This window comes from Myodes glareolus, chromosome 22 (assembly GCF_982192425.1).
Source record: "Myodes glareolus chromosome 22, mMyoGla1.1, whole genome shotgun sequence".
Lineage (NCBI taxonomy): Eukaryota > Metazoa > Chordata > Mammalia > Rodentia > Cricetidae > Myodes > Myodes glareolus.
Window position 1 is genome coordinate 28,519,297 of NC_142047.1, and position 23,923 is coordinate 28,543,219.

The 23,923-nt window shown below is 37.0% G+C and overlaps 1 protein-coding gene across 3 annotated transcripts in view; it reads right to left on the bottom strand.

Moving 5' to 3' along the window:
* Positions 1-23,923, bottom strand: part of Cdh8 (cadherin 8) — a 375,044-nt gene that overhangs the window by 177,065 nt on the left and 174,056 nt on the right. For all 3 annotated transcript variants that reach the window (XM_048431500.3, XM_048431489.3, XM_048431497.3), the window contains exon 4: positions 14,744-14,863. In XM_048431500.3, coding sequence (XP_048287457.1) covers positions 14,744-14,863 — 120 coding nt within the window. The remainder of the gene's footprint in view (positions 1-14,743; positions 14,864-23,923) is intronic.

Below are 23,923 nucleotides of genomic sequence, written 5' to 3' on the forward strand. Positions count from 1 at the left end.
GATCTCACATGCACATGTGAGATCTCACATGCACATGTGTGAACACATGTACACACATGTACCACACAAGCATGCACGCAAAAAGGGAAATGTAGTGGTCTGAGCGAGAATGACTCCCGTAGGCTCATTTGTCCAAATGTGTGGTCTCCACTTGGTGGAACTGTATGGGAAAGATTAGGAGGTGTGGCCTTGTTGGGGAAGGCATGTCTCTGGGGGTGGGCTGTGGGGTTTTGAGAGAGACTCATGCCAGGCCCAGTGTCTCTCTGCCTCCTGTTTGTACATTGGGATGTGAACTCTCAGTTGCTGCTCCAGCACCATGTCTACCTGCCCACTGCCTGCTGCCTGCTGCCCGCTTTCTGCTGCCTGCTTCCTGCCCACTGCCTGCTGCCCACTGCCTGCTGCCCACTGCCTGTTGCCCACTGCCTGTTGTCTGATGCCCACTGTCTGCTGCCCGCTGCCTGATGTCCACTGCCTGCTGCCCACTGCCCACTGCCTGCTGCATTCTGCCTGCCCGCTGCCCACTGCCTGCCCACTACCTACCCATTGCCTGCTGCCCGCTGCCTGCCCACTGCCTGCTGCCTGTCATGTTGGACTCACCCTCTGAAGCTGTAAGCCCCCAATAAACTCTTCTTTCTATGAGTTGCCCTGGCCATGGTGTTGCCACAGCAATAGAAAAGTAACTCAGACAAGGGACTCATTAGGAGAAAGGGGATCTGCAGGAGTGGAAGATGATAAGGGAGGTAGCCAGGATGAATGTGCCCAGAACACATTATACACGTATGTGATACTGTCATAATGAACCCTATTATTGTATGTAATAATACTTACTGTTAAAATAAAGTCCCTTCATACAGCAAAAAAAAAAAGAAATAAAAGAATGGGATCGTGTACATTTGAGGTATCTCATATATTAAAGATACTATGAAATTTAGATACAAAAGTTAAGTTTGACTCTGTTTCCAAGATTCACAGTTAAGATCTCCCATACATTTTGTGTTTCTACCAATAATATCATATCACATTGATCACATTGGCATCTTCTGGAATACATTCTCTCAGATGCATCAACTCTTTGGAAGCTCAGCTTTGTTCAAATAAAATATTTATTTGTAACATTTACAAATACATATATCGTTACATTTTTCCAGTTCCTTTAGGTGAAAGTATGAAATAACTACTTTCCACAGTGATGGAAGATCACAACAAGATTTAACGGGACAGAAAGAAGACAAATTTTGGGTTCAAAAGTGATTTTTACCCAAAAATATCTTCAAATCTGTTAAAGTGTGATAGCCTCTCAAAACACATTCTACTGTGGTGACTCTGATATTTAATTGCTACAATTTCTTATAATTGGTGCCAAGGAAATAGAACACAGGAAATGATGGAATTATTTCCTTTTAACTATTGAAGAATAACTCCAGGATCAACATTAAGCTGGTGTGCCCTTATAAATATTTTCTCAATACCTATTACCAATAGTCTTTGTGTTTGTTTCTTGAACTTAAAAAAATTAAATCTAGTAAAAATATACTTGATAAAAGTATTATTTTTCATATTTAGTCAAACCTGAATTCAAATGTTCTGGGTAAAGTCTACAGAGAGAGAAGAGTTGATTGTACAAATATTATGAGGCCACTTATTTCCTTGAACTCATTTTACAAAATAGAACCAGAGGACCAGACAAGATTCACTCCCAGCTTGTGCAATTACCGAGTACTTTATCTGCTTTTACTGCCCAAGGTCTGACACATATTGCTTTCTATTATTCCTATTTGTGTCTGGCACTGTTAACTTATATTCTGTTGAGAAGGAAAGCAGGGAAACAAAATTTGAATTCCATCCTATTGTTTAACACAGTACTGCAAAATTAAGTTCATTGCAATTAATATACCTCAATTACTTCTTCAATGGTTTCATAGGCGTCAGTACAATGGTGGCTTCTAAAGTAGATCATTTAACATGTTATATTACAATTAGTCAGATGAAGTTGCACTAGTGTCCTATCTCACAGAGAAATCTTTTAAAAGTAATTTTCAAAATATATTTTATATATGCATACATATATAGCCAAACAAATATATACCTATCATATAATTGTAGCCATATTTTAAATAAATTTATATATGTGCATATACACAAATATGTATAGACATATACACAAGTATTAATATATGAGTATATATTAATGAATACATATAATTTATGAATATAGATGTGTATATGTATATATGTTTACCAAATACTTTTGTTCTTGTTAACTTTTTAATGATTAGGTGGAACTTGAGGAATCCTGCAAAAGAGGAGGAGAAAGGATGGTTGGAGACACAGGGGCCAAGAACACAACAAGAAAATTTACAGAATCCACTAATCCAGGCACATATGGGCTCACAGATACTGAACCAACAACCAGGGAGCCTGCGTGGTACTGACCTCAGAACTCTGCCTATAACATATAGTTTTCTAGCTTGTTTTTTGTCAGACTCTTAACAGTGGGAACAAGGGGCTTTCTCTAAGTGCTTTACTGGCCTTTGGGACCCTACTTCTCATACGGGATCACTTTGCCCAGTCTTAATAGATGGGAAGTGCTTAGTCTTACTGCAACTTGATGTTATGTTTGGCTGATACTCATGGGAGAGGTACCCTTTCCTAAAATGAAAAAAGCAAAGTGGGGACTGGGAAGGGGAAAAGACAGGGATGGGGAGAAAGACTTGGAGGAGAGGCAGGAGAAACTGTGGCAGGGATATAAAATAAATAAATAAATTAATTAATTAAAATATATTTCAGCATAAGCTATATATATATAATTTCTAAAAATAATTGAGACTTTCACATAACTGTTAAGCAATAGAAAAGTTATCTATTAGTTAAGCCATAAACTGTGTACCTATATTAGATACCACACTATTATGTAAATATGTGCAACATAAAAATAAAGAAAATCATACATACTGGGGGGAAAATCTCAGATTGACTGAGTTTCAAATTTCTCATTCTTATGTTCATTTAAACTGCAAGGTTTTAGTGAAGAAATCTTATTGATCTTTCTAAATCTTGAATTACCCATTATCTCAAGTTGTTAACAGGTTCCAGTATGATCCTTAAGTTCTAGTTATTTCTATTTTTTTATTTATTTTATATACTGGTAATCCTCTCAGTCCTTCCCATTTTAAATTATGCTTACTTTTTTCTTAATTAATTCTCAGCATGATGTCAGATGTAAAGAAGTTGGAAACATAACTGTTCATTCTACAAATACTTCTTTAACAATTTCTGGGTAGGGACTTGGGGAATGGTTCAGTGTCTTCTGTAAAAGAATGATGACGCAGTGTGACTTGCTGTCTGGTAGCCTAGGAGAAGAACAGTGAGCTTCAATGCCCCTAGAGGCTTTGTCTCAAGTAGATAAGGAGCTAAAAAATAGAGAAGGCCATCTGGTTTCATTCTTTGACCTCAAAAGGCACAGCTAAAGTCATCAGAACATACACATGTATAATTAAACATATACCCACAGAGTTTGAAATACAAGTGTCTCCGTATTTCTTCTTAATACATGCATTATTATCTACCTATGAGATGAAAAATATGTACAGTAAGTATACTCGCGATGTTCTACTGAACTGCAAAGTCTGACAGTATTTTGAACGGGGAAGGAATGACTGTTGAGACTGCCCTCTTTGCAAGTAGCCCCAGTTTAGGATTCCCCAAAGAAACACATTCTAAGTCTATGTCCAGGTGAAACTAAACTGATTAGACTGGCTGTCAAGATGTTCAATTATTTCTCTACGTTGTCTTCCTAAAATTTAACTCCATCATGCAAATAATAATAACATCAAATTTTCTATCTTAGCTCCTTATGATGTTCTTATAACATTTGGACCCTCTAGAGAAAATATACAGCGGAGGCTTAATCATTTACAATGGCATCTGCAGAGGCCTGTAAGCTTCAGGAGGCAAGTTCTGTCTATATCACACACCATCATGTTTCTGACAGTGAAAGAGACAAATATGCATGTATTATTTAGTTGAAAGACAATAATCATAGGAAGGTGAATATTAACATACTTAGAACACCTCTTTTTTTTTTCTCTAAACTCTCTGGCTCCAGATTCTTTGCCTTGATATAATCCCTGCATATAATCTCCTGCATTTGCATTTGGGTAGAGTTTGAAATCAGACAGATATGAATAGGAACTTAGATCTTGTTTTTATTGCTCCAAAACTTGCCGAATTTTCATTTTCTTTGAGTTTTTATTTATTTGTCTTTTACCTATACTAAAAATTCCAAAGCCCATTTTGTAGTTTCTAAGAAAGCTATAAAAGTGGCATAGAGAAGATGTTTAGTGGCTATTATCTATGATACCCCAACTGGATTTCTAGTTTGATGTTCAAAGAGTTACTTTGGACGTTGTTATAATATATCATTGCTTTTGGATGAAAGAAACAGCAGCCATGGAAAAACAGTCCAGTTATGTGGTCTAGTCTTACAGTCCATGTACAACCTATGAACACCCTTGGTTTGCTAGGTTGCAATCAGCAATATCATAGTTACAGTTCCCTAATACTTGGATTCTGGTATTTATCAAGTATACCAAGAGACACCTTCTAAACTTTTAGGATCTTGGTTTTAGTTTTAACATCAGCCTGACACAGTCTGAATTCATCTGAGACAAAAATCATCAATTGAGAAATTGTCTAAGTCAGATAGACCTGTGGAATTGTATTATTAATTAATAGAGGTGAACCCAGCTCCCTGTGGATGACACCTCTAAGTGATGGAGAGTGATGTGTGGAGTTGAACTAGATCAGATCCCTTTAAGTACAATAGAAACTTTTATTCATATGAATATATTTTACTAGTCTTTCTCGGGGAGAGAAGTGTTAGTCTCTACTGGTTTATCCAAGAGAAAATTATTTTATATGGTTATTTCTGAAATTTGAATGTTTAAGAAACTAGAGTGTTTGTCATTGCTGCCTCTTTGACCTTTTAATCATTACTTACTTATATCTTAGACTAACTAGAAATACACCTTAGGTTTAAGGAATTTTGCCTCCAGTGTTAATTAAATCCTTTCTATAATATCCCAAATATAATGTGCATAAAATATTTTAATTTTTTTTCCAAATTGGAACTTTTGATAAGCCTTATTGTTGGTAGTTGTGTCTAAGGTCACCTTTTCCAAAATAGAAAATAGTTATTGTCTTCCCAGCATTTCTGAAGAGGTAATTTAATTTAGTCTTAAGTTTAGATGATGCAGAATGAGCCTGTAGGAACTAGAGATAGGGAATTGTAATATTTAAACACAAAGTTGCAATTGATCTGTATCTATGTGAACATCTATTCCTTCCTATAGTGTCTTGGATAAAATACAATCGTTGAGCCTGCCAGGCAAATGTTCTACCATTAAGCCATCTTGTCAGCACAACATACACATTTTCAGATGTATAGCAATTTTCACATATTTGCATCTTCTGGAAATAAGCTCATTTTTTTACAGTCTTGGATAAACAACTTTCATTATAAAATACGTGAAAATAAGCCTGATCCTTCAGCAAATTCATTTTTAGTTCATTCATATGAAACAGGGATGGATTTTAAAGGGGAAAAAAAGAACGTTATAATAGAAACATAAAATAACAAGGAATTCCTGTTATAAACTTGAGACAGTCAGTTGTAAAACATTCCTGATGCTGTTCGATATGCTGTTACTGGAAGAATATCATTCAGAAATTATATATTTCCCTTCACTTCTCTTCTGCCCCGTCCCAGTGTCTTCAAGTGTGGCATCTGTGAGTAGCAGGCTGAGGACTCTGTGTGCTCCATAGCTTTTCTCCTCATCACACACATCTAAATACCCTGTTGGAGAATGTCTCCTTCTATTACAGTTATGTTCACCACCTGCTAAGTCTCTCTGAACTTACAAACAGTTCCCTTAAAGGCTAAGAACAAGCAATTCACACTGATTGCATCACACCCAGAAAAAGGCAATAGGTCTGTGTTCTTGCAATATTTTTGCTCTCGCTGTTTTATAATTTTAAGGCTGTTAATGTGCTCACAGGATTTACTCCATCCACTTTGTCTCCAACAGTAACTTCTATGGCTGTGTGTATATATACGTAGCACCTAGCTGTCATGCTAACAGAGAAGAAAATTTAATCACCAGCATGAAAAGGCATGGCTTTCACTGTGGGTGCAGATCTGTAAATCTTGTGTACAGTCTTATTAAAACTTTAAAATTAAGTTATATTCTCTTCATCACTATCACGTTTGGGCATTCCAAACAATGCAGAGAGGTTTACAATTCAGCACAAGTAAAATTAATCACTTCAGGTTCTCATTTCTTACTCATCAATTTATCCATTCATCTATTCGTCAAAAACATATTGACTATAAACTATAAATACCAAGCATTTGTCACCTGTATCACTGTGGCCATACCATTTAAATTCAGGAATCTTTACAATGTTATCTTTAATGATTTGTTTTTAAAATAACTTATTTATCTAGCATAGGAATAGACAAGAGTGCAAATCTTGGCACAAGCCGTCAGAACACACTTGCTTCATTGAAGTTTTATCCAGTGTTCACTACCGAGTTTTAAACCTGAACTACAAGTAACCCGTGAGCAACCACTCCCTCTCCATAGTCTTTTCTAAAACAAGCATGATACAAACCCAGAAATGCACCTCCTCTTATTTGGTAGCTCTGAATGTGTATTGCTATGTTTAGAAGGTATGTCTCTCTCTCTCTCTCTCTCTCTCTCTCTCTCTCTCTCTCTCTCTCTCCTCTTTCTCTCTCTCTGTTTTCTGTTTTCAAATCTTACAGAAATAAATAAGGACTGATAGTGGGAGAAAGGGGGCCTGAAGCAGCTGTTCTCATGCTTGTCGGCCCTCTGGTTGGTCTGGAGAAAACAAAAACACTTTTCCTGACCTTTCAGGAGGCTCAGAAGAGTCTTCACAGGTTACAGCAACAGGCAGCCCTGTCCTGTTTCCACTCTGACCCCCACCTCACAACAGGGCATGGTCTAGAGGGGATGAGCAGATTGAAATGTGAGCCTGCTGTGAGATGGGTGCAGACAGTGCTCTCTATGGGAGGAACCAACTATCTCGAGTTCTGAAGGAAGCCATGTCCCTGCACTCCATACTGCTCCTGCTTATGAGCATTCAACCCCAAACCCCAGGAATTTAAGAGAAGCAGGTGACATATTTGCCACCACTCCTCTATTAGGCTATGACACTTCGAACACTATGCTTTTGAGGGTGAAAACGTTCTACCAGATAACAGATAAAAATAAACACATATTATTTTCATTTAAACAAGCCAAAAAAATCATGGTTAGGAGCACTAAGATTATTCTTAATTTGTTAGAATAATTTTAATACAGTACATTTTTGCATTATGAATGGTTATAAATCAGTATTATTACTGATATACCTTTAAATTATATTTAGTTAAGGTATATCATACGCATACATGGAAGTACATTGTACCTCATAGCTATTGCAATAATTCTGATTAATAAGATGAAATATTTCATCACAAAAATCTATAAAAATGGTACATAAAAATTCTAGGAAATGTCATGGAAAAAATGTCTCCCAATAAAAATCTGATCCCAAGAGGGATTTGAGAAGGACATTTTCCCCTGACCATTTAATCTTTCTTTGCATTGTATAGTATTAGACCCAGGGTGCTTGACATGACATATATCTATCCACTAAAACTTATCACCAGTATCTCTTTCTCTCTCTCCGTCATCCCATGCTTCTCCTCCTCCTCTCTCTTTTTCTCCTTCTCTCCCCTTCCTTTTACTTTATGATTTCCATGTTAATATTACTTCTTTCTTCCATTATTCCTTTTTTATAGCTGTCTTAATGGTAATTATATTAATATTTAAAACACAATTGTCACTAATTCCTCTAGTCGCCATTGGAAATATAATTAAATTATTGAAATATCTTTTTGAAGCAGCATTTAGCACAGGTTGGCCTGTAACCCAGTCTTGCTCTCTCTTCCTCCTCAACCCTGATATTACATGTCTGCACTAAGATGCCAGCTGATTTGGTTTTAATTCAAGACCTTATTAGCAGTTCTCCCACTCCCAAAACTGCCACCCATTCTACCACCATCAAAGTTTTAGAAGTCTTTGAGAACTTTAAGAAGACATTCTGATTTTCTTTTTCTATAGAAGTTTGAAGAACCTAATTTATCCATATATAATTAACCCTGTTTTCTGTTCTGTATATCCATGTGTATGTTTTATGTATCTTCTATGTAAGATACACTCAAATTCAATGCCTTATAATTATATGTTGTAAATTTAGTGCACATTTAGCATTTGTTATGCACAATGTCTCACCCTGAGTGCCTAGAGCATGATTTAGAATGAGGAGGTTGAATAAATACCAATTAATGAGAACTATGAAGTCATTCCTACTCGTTTGTGCATAGTCCAGCACATTCGGTTTGCCTGAAAATTTGTGCTCCCTCCTCAAAGACACACACGAAGCTGATCCTATAGCCATGTTAACCTAAGCAATCCTGATTAAAAAGAGACCCTGTGCCCTGCGTGTTTGTAATTTATCACTGACTCTGAAGGCATGAAACTGACTCAATTCTGTTCAGGCATTCCAGGAAGACTCCATTATTATCTTGATTGTTCTAAAAGAGAACCATTCATTACATGGCTTTCCCCCCAAGGAGTATTTTTTTTCCTTTGCTCCTTTTTACAGGTTCCACTGAGACAAATGTTATTTGTATCCAATGAAGAAAGATGGTCTTAGTTTCAAGAAAGAAAAAAAAAAAGGTCAATGAATTAAGTTGGTTTATTTTTAAGCAGGTCATTTTTCATACTCTCGCTTGCCTGGAGCAAAGCTGGCACTGTCCTGAAACTTCACCCTGGTTTCCTCAGATAATTAAACATTTTACTGTTTACTCGCCCAGCATTTCATTTACAAGTTCTGTCTTCAGTTGCTTAGCATGCAGTGCGACTGCTGCCTCACCACTCTCCTCAAACTGGAGCAGTTGAAAGAAATGCGACATTGCTCCCTGTCTGTGCCCAAAATGGTATAAGCAAACATATGGTATTGGGGGTGGTGGAGAGAGGAAAGAAAAACAGCAATATTTTTAGACTACAAATAAGCTATTTTGAGCCTTTTGAAGTACCATAATAAAAGCTATTCACAAAAATGATGGTGCATTTTACAAACGCTTCCACTCTCATCTTTCCCAACACTGCACTGTCTCCTTCTTATGCCTACTTATACAGAAAACCTGGGACTGTTTTAAGGTTAATATGTCATTTTCCAAGCCAGAGCCCTCTCCTGATATGAGATACACAATGTGGATATCAAGTGACAGCTTAAGAGAGTTAAAAAAACTCAGGTGCGGAATCACACAAATTTACTTTCAATACAGCTTTGAACAATTTGAGCAAGGAATTTCGTAAAGTCCCACTGTTCTGTCATGGGTGATATTCGAACAACATTAAGGTGCTTTTCAAATAATGGTGTGGAATTAACAACCAAAAATTTGATGAGGTGAGTGGATATGAATAGCACTATGCCCAAGCTGTAGTGATTGTTCTATTAAAGAACGGCTGTTCATGGACATGCTTCAATTTTCCTGTTATCATGATTGGTCAGCATATTTTTATCCAAAAGACTGGGGAACTTTTTAACTCATTCTTTCTAAGCACTTGTGTGTTCATTTGCAAAATGAAGACACAAAATGAGACAATTCTGTGTCTCTCAGTGGTCTTGATGTCTGAAATAGGTGAGGGAACCTTCCTAAATTAAAAGTTAAATTATTATGACAGCACAACCTAATTCTGCATTGTGAGAATGTAATAAGCCCTGGGAAGCAAAATTTGTCTGTTTCAAATTCCAAAGTTCCGCTCCTAACATTCTTGTAAGGACAAAACAAAGTAAAGGTTTTCAGTCTCTTATACTTTGGAATTTTTTAACCTCTTGAAAATGTTCTCTCACCAAGAATTTGCTGACAAAGGTCAAAGGACAATCGACTTCACAAAGACCCTGAACGAACCTCCACTGCCCATCCTGTTGAGGGAATGGTCTCTGTCAAGGTGTTGATCACTATGGCTACAGGTCTGACTGACCCTTGGCTAGCATGACCAGGTCCTTGTGGAAAAGGGAAGAAGTATAACCCTCTATAACTGATAATGTTTTATGACTGAATTGTGCTGTGTTCCTTTCTGAAATCATAGACAGACCAAACGCGTACATATATAGAGATATTTTATTAAAAATGCTTTTCTAGTTTGGTTTTCTGTTGTTCCGACAATATACTGAACAATATAAACTTAGAGAGGTAAGGGATTATTTCATTTGACAATTCCCAGATCACTGTCTAGCATAAAGGCAAGTTGGGACAGGAATTCAAGACATAAACATGTGGTTAGAAATAAAAGTCGAAAATATGCATGAATACCATTTATTGACTTGCTTCCAGGGACATGTTCAGCTACCATTCTTATAAAGCCTGGGCCCACCTGCATAGGGATGCTACCGCTCATGGTGGGCATGGCCCTGTTATGTCAATCAGCAAGAAACCAACGCAAAGTCATGCCTATGGGCCCTTTGATAGAGGCCATTCTTTAAGGGAGTTTTCCTCTTCCTAGTTGTATCAAGCTGACAACTGAAGCTCCCAATGACACATGCCTTCAGAGGCACCGTGTCCTTATAGAAGTTTTTGTCCATTCGTGGCAATTTCTTTACTATTTCTAGGATTTTAAATCCAGGTCAAAGTTAGGTGACACATTGGATGTTTGTGTTACATGGAGTGTATTTTACAATGCACATGCCTTGTAACTGGCTGACATTTGCTGACTCTGCGTGTTGCCACTCTTAGCATGGCATTCACTGGTTTTATAAGATAGGACTTCTCAATTAAAGAAAGAACTTTCTAGATAACTCCAAGCCATGCCTGAGCACAGTTTATATGCTAGAGCCTGGATGCCTGCGTGCAATATGAGATGATTCAACCACTCCAAGGATCCCCAGGTATTAGTTCAAAATGCTATCAGAACTGCCTGGCCTGTTTCCCCTTCCTTCCTTCTTTCCTTCCTTCCTTCTTTTTTTTTTTTTCTTTTCTAACTGATGAGAATCTGACTTGAAGAACTTCCCTGCCAATTTGGCTTCCTGACTCATTTGATCATAAACCTCATTAAACCCCTTTTATTCCAAACTCCATTTTGTTGTCTATTTCTCAGAGTATCTAAGTAATTCTTGTCGTCTGATCAACACCAAAAGGCATTTAATTTGTGTGATAGTTCATGTTGGTTTCCACCTTAACTGCCTCTGGCATCAATTTACAGACAACCCCCTAGGTGTATCAGTGAGGAATTTTTCCTGAAAAGTTCAATTGAATTTGGAAGAGACACACAAAATGTGGACAGAACTATCCAGTGGCGGCCCCAATAAATAGATATAGGAGAAAAAAAAAAACTTTTGTTTTTCACCTATTTGCCTTCATGTTGTGTAGGTAAGTTCGTCAGACCTCCTGTCATCTTGCTACTGCCACTACCGTTACGGTTTTTCTTCATTGGACCTGAACCCATCTTTATTCAATATGGACCTGAGATCAACAGCTCTCCTACAGAATGCTGTAGGCCCTCAAAGTCAGGCAGAGCTGCTGCGCTCATGACAGCAGGGTCTCATGCTTTCAGCAGCTCTTGGTGGATCCTGAACTGTCTGCTTTAAGCCAATCTAAGGAACCCCCATTGAATGCACATATTCACTCTATTGGTTCTGTGACTCTAAGAACTCGGACGTCATCTCTATAGGCTAATAAAAATAAAACATCAGATAGTCTGTGATGTTTATTTTTCTATTTCTATATAATTCCAAGTCTCATCACTCCATCTCTTTTATCAGTTTGTTTCTTTCTTTCTTTTTTTTTTTGTAAAGAGAGAGAAGGTTTTTTTTCAGAAGCAATAAGAATTAGATTCCCTGGAAATAGCAACCCCTTTTTGCTTTTATTTGATCATACTCAAGTGTAATAATGTGAAAAGTTACAGAGCAATGTGTAAATTTCATTCAGAAGTCACTTCTCCGAGGCCATGTGAGGCCCAAATAAGATAATGTTTATAAGAGTCTCCCTTGTTGGCTCAGAAAGGATTGTGTACTATCGAAGCTGTAATCAATACACTTTACAAGTGCTTTACTGTTTCAAGAACATAATTTGAATTAATTTTTATTGATTATTGAATTTTCAGTCTCTTTTGAATTTCATTGTAACTTCTTAAGCTAAACTGAAACCCTCATCTGCCCAATGCTTACTTAACAACTGCTATGTAAATTGTTTAATTATCATTTCTCTGCGAAGCATTATTCAAAGTAACATCAGAATTAACTTACTAAAATACATATCTGACAATTTTATTGCAGTCAAACTCCAAATAATAAAGTTTAAATGCATGTGTTGGTATTATACTGGCTAAAAATATTATGAATTTATGCACTTCAGATCATTTAATTACACAAATGGCAATATGCGCCCATGAAACTTCTTCTATGGTAGGGAGCGTTAATTATCTGCCCCACACAACAGTTACTCCAGATATCAATTATTTAAAAGATATCACAATGCTTACTATATTTGTTGAAAAAAAAAGAAAATATTTCCTCTGAAATAGATTGTGAGACATTGAAAGCAGAGACTAGCCTTTGTAATATTTTTCTCCCCAAGTTTAATTCAGTGACTTCACATGGTGAATACTCAATGAAAATTCTTGACTTAATATCTTTATTATACTAGAAAAGGTGAGCAAATATGTTCACGTGAACGGATTTCTCTCTGACAGAAACCCTTCCAACAAAGCTGTTCCCTATCAAAAGTGAAGTTCAAGGTTCCTTTCTCTAGTGGTGGTTCATGTTTGTAATTTGAGGACTTGGGAAGGGCAAAAAGAGTAGAAGTTTAAGGCCAGAATCTGAAAGAGTCTCTTGGTTGTGAGTCCCAGTTATGAAAGGTAAGGAAAGAAACAAAACATGGACAGAAAAAAATGAAGAGAAGGTAGTAAGGAAGTAAGAAAGAGAGGTAAGAAAGGTAATAAGGAAGTAAGAAGGAGAAGGTAGTAAGGAAGCAGTGTGGGAAGGAAGGAGGAAAGGAAAGAAGTAGTGAGGGATACAGGGAAGAATTCAAATAAATCTAGCATTCTCATATTAGCTATAAAATCAGAGATCTAGGTGGGAGTCCTAGCTTCTTCCAATTCTACCTCTACACCTTTGACAGAGGATTATAATGAATATCTAGACCCCCCTTATTTCTAAACAATAAATTACTCTACCATATCCAGAATTATTCAAGGGTTCAAATGACATAAACTTTACAATAGACTTCCTTCTTTACTGGGGAAAAACATCAAATCATAACCTTAATTGATTGCACTTTACAAGGTACACTCTCCTGTTTCTAAATTTATGTTTACTTCTGTAGCTGTGACCTATTTATGTATAAATGCAGTTCTTACTTTTCAAGTCATATTTTTCTCTTTATATTATTTTGAAAAGCACAAAGAAGAATTCAGTTTTTAATTTGATTAATGGCTGACCTAACGACAAGTGATGGAATTGCTCTCAATAGTGGTAGAAAATTTTGAAGCAAAGGAAAAAACACACAGGTGGGTTGATTGTTTCTTATCAGCAAAATGAAAACAGAAACCACAGCATAGAGAAGACAGATACATTCAATAGAAAGTGCTTTTATTAACAACTGCTTTTAATAACAACATTGACATCAATAAAATAGAATAATATTATATATGCAATAAATAAAACCCCATGAATTAATATAGCCTGTAGGAACAAATTTAATCTTAGGCTATGTTAATGTATTTAGGGATAAATATCTTCATTGATAAAAATCTATTGTTCATAAGAGTATCTTTTCTATTTCATCTCTTTTTAAGAGACATCAATGTCTATGTGCTTAATGCTTATTTTCTTTCTTTTTTGATTTTTGTTGTTGGTGGTGGTAGATTTTGTTTTGTATTGTATTGTTTTTTCAAGATATGGTTTCTCTATGTAGCCTTGGTTGTCCTAACTCTGATGATTAGGCTTTTATCAAATTCAGAGATCCTCTGGCTCAGTCTCCTGAGAGCTAGGATTAAAGATGTGGACCAGCATTACCTAGCTTGTTTCTTTTTATTCCCCCTCCCCCATAAGGCACTTATTTATAACATTTGCCCAATCAGAACTGATAATATTAGCTGGTTTTGACTTGGGTTATACAAGCATCATAATGAGAGCTCAAATGATCAGGTATCAAGGGAGTGCAATGATAGAGACATAACAGTGTGATGAATTGTCATGTACCATTAATATTACCACACAGGTATGTGTGGGGAGGGTCCAACCCCACTTTGTAGATAGACAATGCAAAACTTAGGAAATGACGTGTCACTTAACAGAAATCCAATAAGTTACTGAATCTATACCTAAATACAATATTGAACTCCCCTGAAGCAAGCACTTTTTTCCCCTTTACTCCAGGGTGAAAATAGTATTAGACCATCTGCTGAAAAGGTGATATCAAACCCAAGACTCATAATTCATTTTAATCAGTATCAGTGATTGCAGGGCTAACCATGTCCATCACAGTGTGAAGTCAAATATTATTGGTATAGTCAGTGAAATATTTAGCCAGAACATTTCATAAGCCAGATACCAACAAGTGTTTCCCTGAAGCAAAACATGTTAAATAGATTTTAAAATTTAAACCACAAACCTGTTTCAGGCTCAATGGAAAAATACGGCTGTCCTTCCAAGATACTGTAAACCAACTTTGCACTGTTTCCATAAACTGGGTCATCAGCATCGGTGGCTGTTACATTAGTGACAGATGTACCTAAGGTTAAAAAAAGAGTGAACATGGTAAGAATTTGCATATTAATTTTTGCCAAGTGCTAAATTATTTCAAGTATATTATATATAAACTCAGAGTACACATATAGTTAAAAAGATAGATAGACAGACAGACAGACAGATAGATAGATAGATATGAATTGACAGATCAAAATAGATAGATATTCCTTAAAAGATAGAGGCAAACAGCATTATCAAAACTTCAACATAACAAATGTATTGTAAGAAACAGAATTGCTAGGTTGGAATAATGAATTAAGATGGTGCTTTTCATTTCTATTTTTTTAGGATGGCTTTGTAGTTTTTATTTTAATGGTATCTAATAGAGCTGTGTGGGTTTAAGAAATAGGCAAAGGAATCATATAAAAAAATATGAAACAAAAGGTTAATAACATAATACAGCATATAGCTCTTGAGTTTTGCCAAAGTACAACTGAATGTACCTTGAAATGGTGACTGCTGTAAAAAAGGCTGAACATAAATATCAAAAGAATATTTTATTCCATCACATTTCATTTCTCAGAATATAAAATAAGATAAGAACCACCAATTAGTCAGCAGGCTCAGGTAATTAGACCCATGGATAACAGAATGAAAAGCGCTTCATACATTAATCTTCTGTGTTTTCTAACAACTGCACACATAGAGCTTGCCTGGACGGCAGTATATATGCTAATCCCAAATCCCTGCACTAAAGAAGCTTAGAGTTGTGTGGAGGGAAGAGAGAGAAGGGAGCAGAGCAATTGACTGAGCTACTCAGGTGAATACAAGTGAAACAAGCATGTGCTCATCTCTTGGTCTAGCACAAACAGAATGGTCATGAACAAGTTTCTAAGACAGATTACACTGAATCTAAACGTTAAAGAAATGTCAAGACTCCCACGGACAAATGAATAGGAGAAATCCCAAGAAATTATTCAATCATAAATAAAAACAAAGATAATCATGGGATAGTCTGATGACTTATGAAACATAGGAGAATAAGGAGAGTCTGGTGAGATTAGAATCATAGAAAATGAAGGCAGACCAACATTGTTCTCAATTTTAAGTCATTCTCACAGTCGTTATTTAACATATTTCTTAATCAAATGGCTAAACGAAACACTGACTAGGTTACCCGGTGATTTATTGAAAAATGCTAGTGTCACAGATAATTCTCAGGAATTGTATTAAAGATTGCTTGTAGAATCTTTAATGGAGGGTGCCCTTTGTCAGACTCTCGAAGTAAATGAAGGAAACAAGACCAAGCAGAAGCATATATGCCACCACAGCAATGGCTGCAGTAGATTATATGAGGCTATGAACTGGTATTTGGAACTGTAGTGCTCTTCGAGAGATGGGGCCAGATCTGCATTCACATTGCAAGACTGAAGAAGTGGGTGATGAGATGGCCCAGGAGGATGGAACTTTGGCCTTGGGCCAGGCAGCTGTGTTTAGTCAAGGACAGCTACAAAGCCATGCCTGGGATTATCAGCCTTGTGCAGTCATTTGCTAATGTGTCAGGCATACAGGGGAAGAGGATTTTAATCCTGATAGAGATAAAGGGTGCACCTGAATAGTATAGCTTGGTGGTGATCGAAACAGATTGAACTCTTGCAAGATCTTGTCAATGAAAATGTTTTTGAGATGCTTTCAAACACAGATATTGCTCAGAAAAAAATAAGGTATTTACTGAGTAGTTGATAGTTGTATAAAATTAAAATTTATACTCAGAATGATGTTTTATAAGTTTTAAAGAATATAACAATGTGCTTTGAATTACAGTTTTATAACATACTCAACCATACACTGAGTAAATGCATTTTGGTTTGTGTGCATGTGTGCAAAGACTCACTTTCCAAAGTGACATATCAATCTTGTTGGTGAAGATGACTACTTAGAATACCAATAAAATAGGAATTATTTGAATATTATATGGACTTAGAAACAATTGAATGGAAAGATTTTCATGTGAAGGGAGGACAGGGAGCTAGAAGTTCCAAAACAATATTAGAAGAGATGATGGGGAAAGTCAGCTATCAAATGTGGAGCTAGAGATTCAAGTTAGGAACAATTTAAGGGGCCATTTGGATGGCAGCATATGTATTTTATTTGCTGCATGTAGGAAACAGGGAAACTTTTCAATCCCAGGTCAATTCCTGATTTGGTCACTTCGGCTGTCAGCGATGCCAAATTTACTTGGAGGTGAAGAGGTTGATTAGGAGAATAGATCGGTTATGCAGATACAGCAGTAATCCAAAAAAGACCACTGGGATGCAATTACATAAAATGGACACTCTTTTCAATTTTCTTATTTTGCACTAAGAAGATAATCTGGTGATTAAGTGACCCAGGAATAATCACAGTTTGAAGTGTTCCACCCGAAAAGGGAAGGTTAGTAGTGTAAATGATAGCATCAAAGGACCAGGTGTTTGTATGTTGGTCAGGCCAGAAGATAGGTAGGAAGATAGATAGATAGACAGACAGACAGACAGATAAATAGATTCATACATACATACATACATGCATACATAGAGAGATACATAGAGAGATAGATAGACAGACAGACATATTGGAAGTTAAGCAAAATGATGCTTTCAGATAATTGACCAATTACAACATCTTACACTTAGAAGTGATATCCATGTCTCTGGTCTGCCCCCTTCAAAATACGGTGCCTAAATTCCCATGCGGAATGATAGGATACACATAGTGTTAGAATACTTCATTAAATCCTCTCAGGCAATTCTGATATAAAACCATGATTCAAAATATATGTTAGGAGCAAACGTCACAACTGAACTGCCCTCGCTTTACTTTGCCACTTTAATTTCTGCTATGATAATTTTGAGAAGGAAAACTCTTGTTCAGATTTGTTCGTAAAACTGAGCTTATTTAAAAAGTATTCGTTTGGGGAAATGAGATACACAGATCATCTCTCATAAAAGGAAGGTGAGAATATGTCCTTGGCAGTTTACTGTTTCCAAATTTGTCTCCATGACTTCTGCCTCCCGATCTATTGTCATGTGATCTCACTTCATTGTGAGAGGCTTCCCATCACAGTACTGGTCCATGAGGGAGAGGCTTAGCAGCTCTATAGTTTAGCTTTTTCATGGGCCAAGAGAATCTCTTTTATTTGGCAGACGTCAAAGTGTTATGCACAACTCTGGTTGAAAGAATACATTTTCTGGAGTCAGATTGTCTTGAACCAGAGCAAAAACTTCATTTATATCGCTTAATTTTATTCAAATTCTGTGCATTTAGTCAAATATCTGAACTTTTCTAGTCGTTGGCATCCTTGTCTGTATTGGCAAAGTTGGTAGTCATTTTTACAATACAGAAATGTTCAGATAATTCAGTGAAGTAATTCATGGAAACCTTGTGCAAAATTTACTGAAAATATTTCTAAAAGCTTACTGTCTTTCTCATTTAAGTCAATTCTTAGTTGTACACAGGTAAAGAAGAATATAAATTGTTTTACAATTTTCTATGGTAGTAAAGGCTTAATGTATAAGTTTTTTTTAACTTTACCAGTAATTGGTTTGGTGAAACTTGGGAAATAAAAACGATTGTAAATGCAGCAATATAGAGGTCAAAGAGAGAGAATATTGTCTAGTGTTCTGTGTTGCAGTAGGTTGCATATAAATGAGAACAAGACTGCATCTCTCAAAGCAGAACTGTTGATATTAAATTTAGCCACCATAAAGATATAATAGGCAGTAAATATATTAATAATTGTGAACTGATCATTACACAACAAATACATGAATCTGTCAATCAAAATAAAGTAGCATATATGTGCAATATATATGCATTTATGTGTACACACACACAAATAAATAAATAAATATTAAATATATATATATATATATAGAGAGAGAAATAGCAATATACTCATAAGAATAAAGTGATTTCATTACTAAAATTGTCAAAAAAACCCACACCAAACATTCGCATGCAATCTCACATTCATCAGCACATGACCTCTTCCAATCTATTTCACATTAGTTTCTGCTTCAGGATAAATTGCTCTTGGGTCAGAAAGAGAAAAGTGTTTAATGTTGTGAGCACAAAGCCAGGCAGCAGGCACTTGCCAAAACAAGTTTTCTGATGCTACTTGAATAGAAAGGCATACTCTGAGATCATGCAAATCCCATGAGACTCTGAAGATGAACTACAGGTACAACAGTGTTAAGACAAGCTTTTGCCCACATACTCATTCAAGATATGTCTGCCTGATGCCTGACGTCCAGAAATCCACATCCTTCGATGTTAGGCAATTGGGAAGGAGCAGGCAGCACCCCTTTCTGCCAAGGATGATATTTCTCCATAGAGATTCAAGACTGCTGATGCACCTGTAACCTGCAATAGATGTGTGAGGAGGCTGCGTGGATGCATTTGTCAAGTGATTATCCTGAAGAAGGAAAATAGATGCTTTGAAGTTAATCTTGCAGCAGAAAATCTTCCACGTCAAGCTGCATCCCAGGCTTCTCTATACAAATGCATGCAGAATGCATAGCGTGGAGGGAAATTGAAAAGTGTAAACCTTGCAGGATAATGTTTCTTCAAAGCAGCAAGTGTTTGCTGAGTGATAAATAGGACTCTGAGTAATACCCAGGAAATATAGCAACCAGGATCCACTGTTTGTGTTTTCATTTGGAACTGTTTTCGTCCCTTTGTCAAGGATACAAGAGACTCATTTAGCTAGTGACTATAAATTTGACACTGTGCCATTTCTCCAAGAAAGCCCCTATTATAATCCAACTGGATGCTGATCCTAATTATAATAATATAGCTGTTGTGTCTCCAGCTGTTGTCAACAAAAATGATCCCGTGTCACTGCAATCCAGCCTTATAGGAGCAAGTCAAGTATGAATGAGCGGATCATTCCAAGGTGATTTCTGTTTTTAACAATCCCATTTTTCCGCATCCAGCTTCTTCGCTAAATGAAATGTGCCGACGTGCGGCGCGGATTTTAATTAACCGACAGCCTGCAGTATTGCCCACATCTTGCCCCACCTGAAACTTTCCTCCTATTAGCTGCAGAGCTCGCATATTCCCTTCCAATCACGACAGCGAACACTACAAGCCAAATTAACCATCAGAGATGTTAGTCTGTCCTGTTAGAGGTTTGTGTTTGCTGACAAAGTAAGATGAAAAGCCTTCGGGAAAATAAGATGTTGGTCTTTAGGTAGCGTAGCTCTGCTCGCTTGGCTCTACTTTTCTTTATGAGCAAGTCAGCACACCAATTCTGCACATTATTCAGAAAGAAAAATGCTGGTGCTGACACCCTGAGCAGGAAAACAAAGGTTTGGTGCAGCGTGAAAATGCGCACACTGGAAAAGCTAAAACTATTATGATGGGAGGAACACAAACCCCATTTGCAAGGAGTCGTCTGCAATCCATTCTGAGAGAATAAGCACCGAAACAGCCAGTGGAAAAATGAAGAAGCAGAACCTTTGCAATAGCGGAAATCCAGAGAGGCAAGCGCTGCTGGTCTCTGCCTACCGTCCTCAGAGTTTTCATTTGAATTTCTAGCTCCCTGTTTCAAGTTCAGTAGGAACAACCCACAAGCAGAGTGCTTAGGCATTATCATCTGAAAAGGCCTTATTTAAACATTCATACATATCACAATGAACACAGCCCTAAAGGGTCATAGAAATGATGGGATTCCTCTCATTAGTTTAATAAAAGTAAACCGTTGGCTCAACTCCTTTCTTCCTCTTTATTAATTTCACCATTACTATGCAGCATGATAGGTACACGGGCACAGGTGTCTCTATGACAACATGGTTTGTTTGTTGTGGAGCAGCAGAGACATAATTTCACATGACTTGCATAACTTGGTTGGCATTTAAATTAACACACTAGAAACTGAAGGATGATGTCCTGAATGTTTTCAACATGTCATATCCAGTCCAATAAGTGGTAGTTTAGTGGAACACTGCGTTAAGGTACTCACAGACTTGACTGGCAAATATGTGGGTTTTGCGTTGGTCCATCTGCTGACTTCATGTTCCCATTTACAATACAACCGCAACCTTTGCAAAGCTAGGAAAAATATTTGCAATGCAAACAGCCAACTCATTCATTTCTTTAAGTGATACCATAGTCTTCATCATTTGTTTCTCCAGACAGGAATCAGGCAAATGTTCCCAGTGGAAAACATGCCCTAAATCCTCCCAGTATTGTTCAGCATGCTCCTTAATTATAGAAGACACATGTCAAATCTCCAAATGTCCAAGGCTGCCTTAGGAGGTCTTTGCAGACTGAAGGGGATTAAACTTGGATTTGGAAAAGAATAGTGATTTTTGTAGTTTAACTCTGTATCTGCAGATGTCTTTCACACCTCTGTCCTGAAGGTAATAAATAGGGAACCAAACCCACATGACCATTCAGTTTCAGGCCCGAGGAGTTTGTTTCCAAGGATACTGTAGGATTATGGGAGAAACTATGTCGGACTAATAATAGCATATTACAGTCTTTCTTTACATGATGATCAAATCTCATTGGCAGTCAAACCCAACTAATGTGGGTGCTCTCCTTCAGGTTAGATTTCTTTATTTAAACACATACACACACACACACACACACACACACACACACACACACACACACACACCCCACTGGAATTCCAGCGGTTAGCCCTCCTATTATTTTCTATAAATACCCATACATTTTTCCCATAGTGTTCTCTTCCTATACCACCTCTTAGCCTGCAGTGGAAAGTTCCTGCCAAATTTCTCATGCTCCCAACTGACTTTAGATTGGAAATAGGAGCAGATTAACCTGGGAAACATGGACAGCACCAAATGCATTCTGCTACTTTATTTTATTGGGTCTCCATGATTCGAGACATCAACTAAGGAAATAAATCCGGTTTCCATTCTGGAGCACATAGAGGTAGATATAAGCAGTAATGTAACAATGAAGTAGTCAAGCTTCTTAACGCTGTGCTTTTAACACGAGCCAGAAACTTTCACATATGATTGAAATGCTTTAGCAAATGTAGTTGAGTCCACAGGCACCTCGTGTTCACCAATTTATCATTCAGGAATATATCTGTAATATACACTGTGAGAGAGAGCTGAAAATCATCATGTGGCAATGCATTACTTTAAAATCTCACCCATGTCACTATGCACAGGGACAAAGTACCTATTCCAAACCTTGCAGACAATGCTTGCTAGCCTGGTGGCCTAGGCACTACATTTGCAAGCAGATAATGAGAGAAAGAGAGCAACTGGAGGCCTGGTTGTGGAAACTAATAAGGTGCATGGTTTACAGTAACATGTGCATAAATAAACTCTTTCTGAACTCAGATGATTTCTCCCAACATTATGGAAAAGAAAACGTGTGCCTTTATTTCAGATGCCACCTATTTAAAGAAATATACTTTTCTCCTAATCAGTTCCCTATGAAATGAAATCCTATAAATACTAGGGAACTAAACCAGCATTGTAAATTGTTTACAATATCAGGTATATTCATCCTGGCTTTGGAAATTTGAGGCAAACCACTTAGATGTAATAGTCAAGTTCAGATTTAATTATTTCTGTTTTATTACATAAATTCATTCTTTGTTCCCACTAATGAGGTACATTTTTTATAGCATATATGAGATATTAGGAATTGAGCAGGAGTTTATGTCACAGGAAGTTGTTGGAGGGTGGAACTTTCTGGCCCAGCTTTGCGTGAGGATTACAATAACAGTGTATACAGCTGATATCTTTTCAAATCTCTGCAAATCTTTATTATATTTATTTCTTAGAATGCAACACAGTCTAAAATTTAGACTCTAATTATATATCCTCTACAGGCATGTCAGAAGTTTCTGCTTGCATTGTCTTGTTCAAAGACTGAACCACATTCAGCATAGCAATCAATGAATTTGTGAGCATGAGGATATGAGTTCATATCCCCGCTGCTATGTAAAATGCTGGACACAGTATAACGTAGCTAAATTTCAAGTGATGAGAAGGTAGAGTCAAGAGGATCCCTGGGGGTTGCTGACTTTCCAATATACACAAATAGATGAGCTAGAAGTTTAGAGATGTCTAATCCTTCCTGCGGAGTAGATGGGAGGAAGGTTAGAAGGGAGATGGGTGGGGAAGTGGGAGAAGAGGAGTTTGGTATGCAAGTGATTAAAAAAAGAAATTTAGTAAGATTGTCTCACAACATGTATGATAGAAAACAATGAGGGAAGATAATCTGTCTCTCTTTTCCACATATATGCATGTAAAATACACACAAACACACATGTGCACACACATAGGCACACACATACACACACAAGCTCATACACAGACAAGACACCAGATTGAGCTATATTCTACATTCATAAGCTGATATCCTCACCAGCTATGAGGTTCTGTAAAACATCTTTGACTCAGTTTTCTAATATCAAATATCGGGGGTGGGACTTGAGATTTGGCCCAGCAGGTAAATGCAATTACAATCAAACCTGATGACATGATTTTCATGGTGAAGGAAGAAAACTAACTCTCCCAAGTTGTCCAGTTACATCCATTTGTGCATAATGGCACAGGCACTGAGCACAAACATATGAACTCCACGTAAGCACAGAATTAAGTAACTAATATAAAAACAATCTTAAAGGAAGTACACCACCGTCTTTATGTTCTTACTATGGACCTGCATAAAGGGTTGATAAACATTCTTACCTGGGGAAAATATATCTGTTTTGCCACGGTCTTGTGTTCTCTACTACATGACACTGTGTGTTTGATAAAATGGGAGCTAAGGCTACTCTGCATGAAGATAAAAGATGCCCATCTTATTGGCTGGTTATCTTTCTTCTTCTAAAATAAACTTACTTCACTATTGGAAAGTGAGGACTTGTAGAAATGATGACAGTGTGCTGTCAGCTCATCTTTCAGACATAAAAGAAAAAATCCTGTCAAATTTTAGAACTGGGAAAGCGAAAGTCACTGAGCCAGTGGACCAACTGGGATAAAAAGACCCAAATAAAACATTATTAATTTGATATTAGGATAATTTTGATTTCAGAGGTATATCTTTAAAATAAGGTTTACTCTCACAG